This window comes from Mobula hypostoma, chromosome 20 (assembly GCF_963921235.1).
Source record: "Mobula hypostoma chromosome 20, sMobHyp1.1, whole genome shotgun sequence".
Lineage (NCBI taxonomy): Eukaryota > Metazoa > Chordata > Chondrichthyes > Myliobatiformes > Myliobatidae > Mobula > Mobula hypostoma.
In genome coordinates, this window is record NC_086116.1 from 48868524 (window position 1) to 48878487 (window position 9964).

Below are 9964 nucleotides of genomic sequence, written 5' to 3' on the forward strand. Positions count from 1 at the left end.
GCTCCAGAAAAAATGATCCAAGTTTGTCTAACCTCTCCTTGTAAGATCATCCCCCCCAATCCAGACAACATCCTGGCAAACCTGTTCTGCATCCCTTCCCAAGGATCCACAATCTTTCTGTGATAGGGTGACCAGAACTGCACACATCACTCCAATTGTGCCCCACCCTAAATTTTTAAATGCTGCAACATGACTTCTTTACTCATATACTCAGAGCCCCAAACAACAAAGGTAAGCATGCCATAGTGTCTTCTCTACCTCCTCATCGACTTGCATGGCCTCTCTGTGCAACTCCACCAACCTTTGTGTGCTCTACAAACTTATTAAACCACCCATCTATATTTTCATCTAAGTCACGTATTATAATAATAAGTAATTGATCCCGAGCGGGAAATTATTTTGTTACAGCAGCAACATTTAAAACCACACTTAGCAATAATAATCAATATAACAATAATACCAATGTCCAATGTGCAATAATAATGATAATGTACAAAGTAATAAAGCAGAGACTCTTGTACTATGATGTGTGTTCTCCTGTCGCACAGAGATGAACTGTTGTACATGCTTGTTGCACTTAGTAGGAAAGATTTTCTGTAACGATCCTTGTGACAGTGGAGCTGAACGAGTCTGTTCGAAAGGGTGCTCCGCTTCTTATTCAGTCAGTCGTGGAGAGGCTGTGCCTGATTGTCCATAATGGATAACAGTTCGTTTAGTGACCTCCTCTCCACCACTAACTCAAAAGAGTCCAGGTTGTAGCCAAGGACGGATCCAGCCTTTTTGATGAGTTTATTCAGTCTTTTTGCATCACCAGCACTGATACTGCTCCCCCAACATAGAGCCGCAAAGACGACTGCACGCACGACAACAGACTGGTAAAAGATCTCCAGCATCCAGCTGCACACATTGAAGGATCTCAGCTTCCTTAGAAAATAGAGTCTGCTCATCCCCTTCTTGTAAACAGCCTTGGTGTTGGTTTTCCCAGTTACAAACAACAGAGGGCCCAGCACAAATCTCTGTGAAACACCACTGGTCATAGATCTCTGCCCAAAATAATACCCTTCTATTACTACTTCACTGGGCAAGCCAACGCTTGACCAAAGCTACCAAGTCCATGTGGATGACATGCATCTTAATTTTCTAGATCAACTTACCATGAAGGACCTTGTCAAATGCCTTCCTGCATCCACTGACCTACTCACATCAGTCACTTCCTCAAAACTCTCAATCAAGTTTGTAAGACATAATCTGCCTGCACAAAGTTGTTCCTCAAGACGTGTTTTCTCAAACACACAGTGAGGCAAGCAGATCTGAACTCAATACTCCCACTGAGGCCACACCAATGTTTTACAAAAGGTTCAGCATAACTTCCCTGCTTTTATGCTTTGTGCCTCTAATAATTAAGCTCTGAACTTTATATGCATTTAACCACTTTCTCAACTTTCTGCTACTTTCGAAGAATTGTGCATGCAATCCCCTATATCCCTTAGCTTCTGCACAACTTTTAGAACAATGCTGCCTCTCCTCATTCTTCCTACCAAAATGCATTACAGAAACAAATAATAGCTGGCACCAATCCAAAGAAGAAGATGGATTCCAAAGTTTGGTTTGAGGTAGGTTGTAAATAGAGTCTTCAAGGAAGGTGAGAGTAGGCAAGAAGGTCTGAATAGGGGCCTAAGTAGCTGGAGGCATTGGCAAGGAAATATAAGGCATTTAAATTATTTTATTCCACATTGTTGGACCAGTGCATGTGATTATAGTTTTAAATTTGGTGAGTACTCGCCCTAAAATTGCCTAGAAGCTAACAGTTCATTATTCTGTCCTAAAGTTGGGAGTTGTTTCTATTAAAAGTTTTTTTTTTCATGAGTTATGCCAGTGAACATATATAAAATTTGTCTTCTAGTATTTTGTCTTTAAATAAAACTCTCACAGCTCTTTCCACAATAACACAACCTCGCAGAAATTGAATCCTCTTAAAAATGTTAACTTTCCAAAAATACTATACTTGTTCAATGTTGAATTACAATGTCCTCACATGAAATTGCTCTTTCATTCTTTCCTGCACTAAACGTCAGAACTGGTAAAGGGTCTTGGCCCAAAACTTTAACTGTTCATTCATTTCCATAGATGCTGCCTGACCTGCTGAGTTCCTCTAGCATTTTGTGTATGTTGCTCTGGACTATCAGCATCTACAGAATCTCTTGTGCTTGCAATACCCAAACTGTACATTAACCAAAGTTTTATACAGCTGAAATAGTACTTCCCAACTTTTATACTTTATGCCACAAAAAAAAATGAAAGCAAGCATGCTGCATGTCTTCTTGACACCCCTAACCACTTGTGTAGTAACTTTAAGCAAGCTATAGACTTGCAGCTCAAGATCCTTCTGTTCATCAGTGCTCCTAAGCAGCCTGCCATTTACAATGTACCTTCCCCTCTCAAAGCCCAAAGTCTCATATTTAATTGGTTAAAAACTCCACCTGCCAATACTCGGCCCATGGCTCCAACTGATCTACATCCTTTGACAATCTTCCTCACTGTCCACAGCTCCATCTATTTTTGTGTTATCGACATTGGACCAAGATGTCTGGGACGACTCCCCTGCTATACTTCGAAAGGAGCAGCACAGGCCGGGGACATGTTCACCTGAAAGCAGACAGGGTTGGGACTTCACAAGGCAGTACCACTCACTGACAATGCAGCTCTTCCTCAGCACTGTACTGGAGGCTACATTGCTGCTGGAAGCAAGGCAAATAAGTTGCAGTTGACAATCTCAAAATATTAGAACTCCTCAGCTGTTTTTAACCATCCAGTCTTTTTATATTCTGGAAGTATTTGGAAGTGAGCAACTACTTCTTAGGTTACCTCATCTTCCCCCTCTCTCCAGGTGGCACTCTACATTACGAGGCCTTACCCAGGCTTCTTAAGAACAATTCTATGATTCCACTTCAAGAAATAACATAACCCAATTCTGTCTAGACTAGCAACAAACATCACTTCACTACTGATCCTTTGGCCTGACAACGAAAAGTGAAGGATCGTATTGCACTGATAGGGGTGGTGTGTGATACCACCAGAAAGTGCAGACTGCAGTGGTAACGGAGGAAACATTCACTCCTTTCTCCTGGATAAATGTCATGAGCCCAAAATAAACTGCAATTAGACACTGACCTGAAAAAACAGCATGAGTCACGGCATATAATGATCTTCGAGGGAAGTTTACTTTTATGAAAACCATCAATCTAGAATGTTATGGCTTACACATTGTAGGCTTCACATAATTTCGAAGAGGAGGCCACTCACTGTTTTCCAGCTATTCGGCATACTGAACGAGGATAAATCCGATTAGATATAAAGCCAACTGACACAGATACTAGCCCCGCGTGCCCCCCCCACTAAGCACCCTGCTGCATCAGTCCTTCACTAATCTCACATCTCCATCAGCTCCCCCTTCTCCTGCCACCCACCCACACCCTACATCACCCTACGGTGACGTTCGAGATAGAACATAGAAATCTACAGCACATTACAGGCCCTTCGGCCCACAACGTTGTGCCGATCATATAACCTACTCTAGAAACTGCCTAGTATTTCCCTAGCGCATAGCCTTCTATTTTACTAACCTAGCTAAGAGGCTCTTAAAAGACCCTGTCGTATCCACTTCCACCACCACCGCCTCCAGCAGTGCATTCCACGCACCCACCACTCTGTGAAAAACTTACCCCTGACATCCCCTCGGTGCCTATTTCCAAGCACCTTAAAACTATGCTCCCTTATGGTAGTCATTACAGCCCTGGGAAAAAGCCTCTGGTTATCCACGTGAGAAAACCCATGCAGTCACAGGGAGAACTCCACAATGACAACACCCAAGGTTGAGATCAAACCCTTGTCTCTGGAGCCTTGAGGCAGCAACACTAACACTACACCAATATTTGGTAATTCTTTTCTCCTGAGTCCCGAGCTTATCTCCTACCATGTCTGGTACTCTTACCTCTTCTCTTCATCATCTGCCCAGTAATAGTTCTCTGAACTTTCTTTCCTCCAGTGGCATATGCATACATGCTTCCTCCTCCCATGAATTTTACTCTACCAAAATCAAATCTCACTGCTTCTGGTCCAACCAATGCTCGTTTGTCCAGCGTCTTCAGGACTGGAGTCGCCTTAGCACCTTTGAACTGCCTTTAAAACACAGCCTGGCAGTTAATAGCCAGTGATCCTGAGTTCAGTCCCAGGAACTCTCCATAAGCAGACAGATCAAACTAGTAGCCCCTCCCACGCTGGGTCACTGTTCCACCAGATCACCAAGTAGGTAGGAGAAAATCTGCAGATGCTGGAAACCATAGTGAAGGGTCTTGGCTCTTTTCCATCAATGCCACTGGGCCCACTGAGCTCCTCCAGCATTTTGTGCGTATTACCATGTAAACAGACTGCTTTTAGTATTTTTAATATGCAGGTTGCTATCAGATCATCAGAAAATGCATTGGAAAAGCCTACATTAATTATGCACATTGTTAAAGCGCTCACCTTGCATAGACATAGTGGTCAAAGACCTATTTCTGTGAGGTAGGACTCTGTCACTGTTTAAATGCTGCACCTAATTGCTACAAATAACCACTCCGATAACAGATCTATAAACAGATGGACAGATTCTGACCTTGCGTTGTTCAAAGCACTCACCTCTTTGGAACTGGGGATGTTTGTGTGGTCTTTCTCCATCACAACAAACTTCAACACATTGCTGAAAGCAGGGGCACTCCATGTTGGCCATGGATTGATAAACCTGCCATCTTTGCCCTTCTCAGATTTTGTCACATCCTCTTCCAGTCGGTAATCCAGTCTGAAGCTTTTCCTGGAGGTTCGGGATGAAGTGCTTCCTCGGGACTCTCGGCTCACGTTTCCCGGTCTTTTCTTCACAGCTTCCTTGGGATAGTGACTCCTGGAATGAGGAACTTGTTCTTCCAGGTTCACGTCCATGCTCCCCTCAGCTCTGTAGTACAAGATTTAAAAAATGTCAAACCGACTACTAAGAATAGACGTCAGGGTCCATGAAATTTCTACAAATGTAAAGTACCTGCAAAGTACAAAATCCCAGCTTCACACCATTCCCATTCTGTTATTTAATGACTTAACTTGTTACTTGCAGGTCGATGTGAAGCAGTTTCAGAAATGGACGACTGTCAGTGACTTTATAATTCCGAAGTCTGAGCTAGCCATCAATCTCTTGCGACCCCCAACCCTTTCCAGGAAATAAAACTGCACCTTGTAACTGCACCGGGCAAGAGTCAGATCTCAACGGCGCAAAAATAACGAAAGACCTCTTGGTGTTTTATAAATTTGCTTTGATTTTTGGGGAGAAGTCCTCCCAGTATTCTAATTAGCCCCCGGATTTTTGTGCGGGGTCCGGGACCCTCAATGGGACACACACTAACGCGGCCGATGGTATAAATCAGTCTGGCGGATGCGCATCTTACTCAGCCAACATCAATAGCAATCATCGGCCAAAAACTGCGGTGGAGATGGCATTGCGGTAACCTTGCTGAGCAGCTCTGGCAGTCTTTAAAACAAGAGCTGAACCCAGATAAAATTCTGGGTTTTTCAACAAGTACGAATAAAAATAATGCCTCTTAAATCGTCAGCGCCGTGAATGGAACACTAATGTATTCCAAACGCCAGCGGTCCTTCCCGAATGGGAACTACTAACGAAGGTTCTCCTAAAGAAGCAATGCCCACGACGCTAGGCTGTGTATAACGTGAAGGTAAGCACAAGCATAAACACACACACACACAAACTTTCCGATTGTTCAACTATAACGTCAGGTGATGCTTGCTATTAATCACTAGGCTTAATTATCGCAGTAAACGGCTGATCCGCCGATGAACAGTAACAAGATAAAAGTTCACCGCAAAGCCAAGGTACTGTCTCTCAGCTTACGTCTTGGCAGCTTGACTACAGAGAACTGTTAGCTCCACGAGCAGCAGAACAGAGCGCTGAGCGGAAAGGGGAAACATTGTGAATGTTAACGACGTGTTTGTGTTTTGGCAGCGCTCTGGGGGCCGGGGGAGGAGGGGCGATGGCGGGCTCACACTTACTGTGTAGTTTTCCTCCCGTGGTTGCCGCCCGCTGACAGAGGAACGAGCCAGAACCCCGAGGTCAGCCCCTGCCCTGCTCCAACACGTGACACTGCAAATCAGCCAGTCAGTCCGACAAGCAAATGACTCAAACCTACTTTGTCGGAGGCACAAAGAGAAACTCTCCCCCCCCCCACACCTCCATTAAAATAAACAACAAAGTAGCCCAAATTAATCGCTGGGATTCTCTCCCGGGTTTAGAGGAGTTGCAGATCCAGGCTTCCATCTGAGTTGTGGACTTCCGCAGCTCCGGTTCAACATTTGAACAACTGAATCCCGCTCGAATGGGAAACGAGATTAAAGTTTCCCTCAAACGCTTTCCGTGTGCAGACTTGTAGAAAGGCTGACACAGTTTTAGTGTATGTGTGTGTGTGTGTTTATGGGGTGGGGGTCGCTAATATCAAACTGGATTCAAAAACAGTAACTGTTGACTCTGCAACACACATCAAAGTTGCTGGTGAACGCAGCAGGCCAGGCAGCATCTCTAGGAAGAGGTACAGTCGACGTTTCGGGCCGGGACCTATTTGATTAGACAAGATATGTCTGTTTTGAAGGTACAGTAATCTGCGGCAGCTCCGATCAAACAGAAAATGTTCAATGTCTGTCAGCACCGCCTCTATTTTGGGCTAAATTGTATAATGGTGTCAAGCTGCGGCCTCTCCAGTAAAACCAATGGAAGTAAAATAGTTTACGTTTAAGACGACCAAAAATCCGATTTATTTCTAGATTTTTTTCCAATTTGGTAAAAAAAAGTGTAGACTTATTTAATGAATGCTCTAAGTAAAGCAGTGGTCAGGGGACTTTCGCTGCTGATCAGGTTGCTCGGAACAAACCTGAATTACAGTAATTTCTTTTGTTAAAAAGAACTCCTCCTAGAGTTTGCCCCTAGTGTCAAACCTTAGGGACTAGCACCGGAACTCATGATGAATGAACCCAAATTAACAAAAGCCGTTGTAGACTGGAATAACACCAACAATGCGTCCAAAAAGCTCTCATCGTTAAAATAAATCTTAAAAGGTTCCAATATTTAAAGTTTCTGGATCTCCGATTAATTTCTTGCTTCCGCTTAATTATTTCAAATCGCAATTGGATTCGCTAAGGCCGCAGGAGTAACAAGAAAGGGAACTATTTTTGAAACTAAGAGGCGCTAAAAGACATTATTGAGAGCGAGGTCTAATGTCGGCGAAATAAATGTAAGGTTAGTAGTTCACCTGGGATGACAATGGGATTTAGCCTCTCCCATGCCGCCTCTTGGATCGGTCTCGCCACACTTCACCGAGTATTTGTGGGCCAGACTCAGAAATTTAATCGTTGCTGTGATACTAACAGCCAAGAAAGGCCGATAGATCGCGAGGCACACGGAGCCGGTACTGTCTCCGACCATCGCCTTTCAGACCACAAGTGTGATCTGAATGTTATTCATAATCGGCATGTTCGATTATGTTTCAAACTGTAACTCCACAAAATCGAGGGGCAAAACAAATGACGGCAAATGGCGAATTCCTCAGGAGCAAGTCCCACGTTACGTACTTTTGCAGCTACCTGGCAACTTCGAGTCACGTGTGTGATCCTGAGAATAAAGACGGCCAATCACAAACCAGATCGCAGTTCCGGCCCGGGATTTAGATTTTTATAACTTTCATTGTTTGGTTTGCTGAGAGATAAAGAACTGAGATTCTCCGAAGTTTTCCCACACTCCTTTAAGGTTAAGATTAGTTTTATTTAGATAGATATTTCAAATCTCAAGATGTGCACGATGTCTTCACTAATAAGGCAGCATCTCTAGGAAGAGGTACAGTCGATGTTTCGGGCCGAGACCCTTCGTCAGGACTAATTGAAAGAAGGGCTAATCTCTTACTAGCTCTTCTTTCAGTTAGGCCTGACGAAGGGTCTCGGCCTGAAACGTCGACTGTACCTCTTCCTAGAGATGCTGCCTGGCCTGCTGCGTTCACCAGCAACTTTTATGTGTTGCTTGAAATTCCAGCATCTGCATTTTTCCTCGTGTTTGCGTCTTTACTAATAATCTATTTTCATAATCTACTTCAAAAAATATATTTAAAATACTTTCTTGACTATGACAGTACGTGATTTCTGTTCTGATTCCTTGTCAGCATTTCTGTTGACAATTTTCTGTAAAGATATCATTTCTATTGAGAATAAATTTGATCTGGCTTAATGCTATAAGAAATTAGTTATATAATAAACTCAAGAGATTCTGCAGATGCTAGAAATCCAGAGCAACAGTTACAAACTGCTGGAGGAATTCAGTAGGTCAGGCAGCATCTATGAAATTGAATAAACGGTCTACGTTTCAGGCCGAGACTCTCCAACGGGACTGGAAAGTATGTGGGAGGGGGCTGGAGAAGAAGCAATCTGATAGGAGAGGGGAGTGGACCATGGGAGAAAGGGAACGGGGCGGGGGGGGCACCAGGGGTAGGTGATAGGCAGGCGAGAAGAGGGAAAGGGGAAGGGAAAAGAAGAAAAAATTACTGGAAGGAGAAATTGATGCTCAATTGGAGGCTAACACTCACAAATTAATCAATTAAGAATTTTCATAATGATTATTATTGAAGGATATACTGTATATGTAGATAGGGGGTGGTACCAATAGCAATTAAAGTGTGTGCATAGAAGTGCAATTCATAAATTAAAAATAAATCCGATAAATCTAGTGCCTACTAAATGTAAAGTTATATTTGTGATGCTCAGCTTCTGGTAGGAGATACTTGTGATCTCTCTGTTGCCTCCCAGGTGCCAGGATCAGGGATGTCTCAAGTTGGGTCCATAGCATTCTTAATGAGGAGAGTGAGCAACAGGAAGACATGGTACATCTCGGATCTTTGCATTCCCATTGGCCACAGAAGTAAGTATCAGAATAACACACAAAAAAAATCCCGGAGGAACTCAACAGGTCAGGCAGCCTCCATGGAGAGGAATAAACACTCGATGTTTGAGGATGAGACCCTTCATCAGAACTGGAAAGAAAGGAGATAGAAGCCAGATAAGAAGATGAGGATCTTACAACCCTAAGAATCATTTTCTTGTGGGCATTCACAGCAAATACAAGAAACATGATGGAACCAATGAAAGATGGCACCCAACAGGATGGACAAACAACCAGTGTGGAAAATACAACCAACTGTGCAGATACAGAGAAATAAGAAATAAGAATAATAAATAAATAAGCAATAAATATCGACAATGTGTGACGAAGAGTCCTTGAAAGCAAGTCCATAGGTTGTGGGAACAGTTCAATGATGGGGCGAGTGAAGTTATTCCCTCTGGTTCAGGAGCTTGATGGTCCAAGGGTAATAACTGTTCCTGAACCTGGTGGTGCGAGTCCTGAGGCTCCTCTACCTCGTTCCTGATGGCAGCAGTGAGAAGACAGCATGGCCTGTGTGGTAGGGATACTTGATGATGGACACTGCTTTCCTGCAACAGTGCTCTGTGTAGATGCACTCAATGGTGGGGAGGGCTTTACCCATAATGGACTGGGCCATATCCATTACTTTTTGTAGACTTTTCCATTCAAAGGCATCATGATTCAAAGAGTCAATATACTCTCCACCACACACCTGCAGAATTTTGTCAAAGTTTTAGATGATGTGCCTAATCTTTGCAAATTTCTTTGAGGAAGTGACTAAACAAATTGATGAAGGTAGAGTGGTAGACTTTGTATATGTGTGTATGTGTGTGTGTATATATATATATAAGTTTCTTGTATTTGCTCATATATATATATGAGAGAGAGAGATAGAGATAGAGATATGGACTTTAGTAATATGTTTGACAAGGTTCCCCATTGTAGACACATTCAGAAAGTCAGAAAGTATGG

At 43.2% G+C, this 9964-nt stretch overlaps 1 protein-coding gene and 1 long non-coding RNA gene across 8 annotated transcripts in view; one reads left to right on the forward strand and one right to left on the reverse strand.

The window, feature by feature from the left end:
* napepld (N-acyl phosphatidylethanolamine phospholipase D) overlaps positions 1 to 7679 on the reverse strand; it is a 45288-nt gene extending 37609 nt beyond the window's left edge. For 3 of the 7 annotated variants that reach the window (XR_010021127.1, XM_063072840.1, XM_063072841.1), the window contains exons 1-2: positions 7341 to 7679; positions 4678 to 4987 (exon numbers count right to left, since the gene is read on the reverse strand). Coding sequence is in view for 6 of the 7 variants with exons in the window: in XM_063072840.1 (XP_062928910.1) it covers positions 4678 to 4987; positions 7341 to 7513 (483 nt within the window). In the remaining variant the exon portion in view is untranslated. Of the gene's footprint in view, positions 1 to 4677; positions 4988 to 5071; positions 5194 to 5901; positions 6006 to 6090; positions 6224 to 7340 lie in introns of those variants that run through there. The other 4 variants (XM_063072844.1, XM_063072845.1, XM_063072846.1 and 1 more) reach the window with 4 other exon arrangements.
* Positions 5261 to 9007, forward strand: LOC134359503 (uncharacterized). Its single transcript, XR_010021128.1, has 3 exons — positions 5261 to 5756; positions 5842 to 5913; positions 8881 to 9007. It is a non-coding gene; the product is annotated as an uncharacterized LOC134359503 (long non-coding RNA).
* The last annotated feature ends 957 nt before the right edge of the window (positions 9008 to 9964 follow it).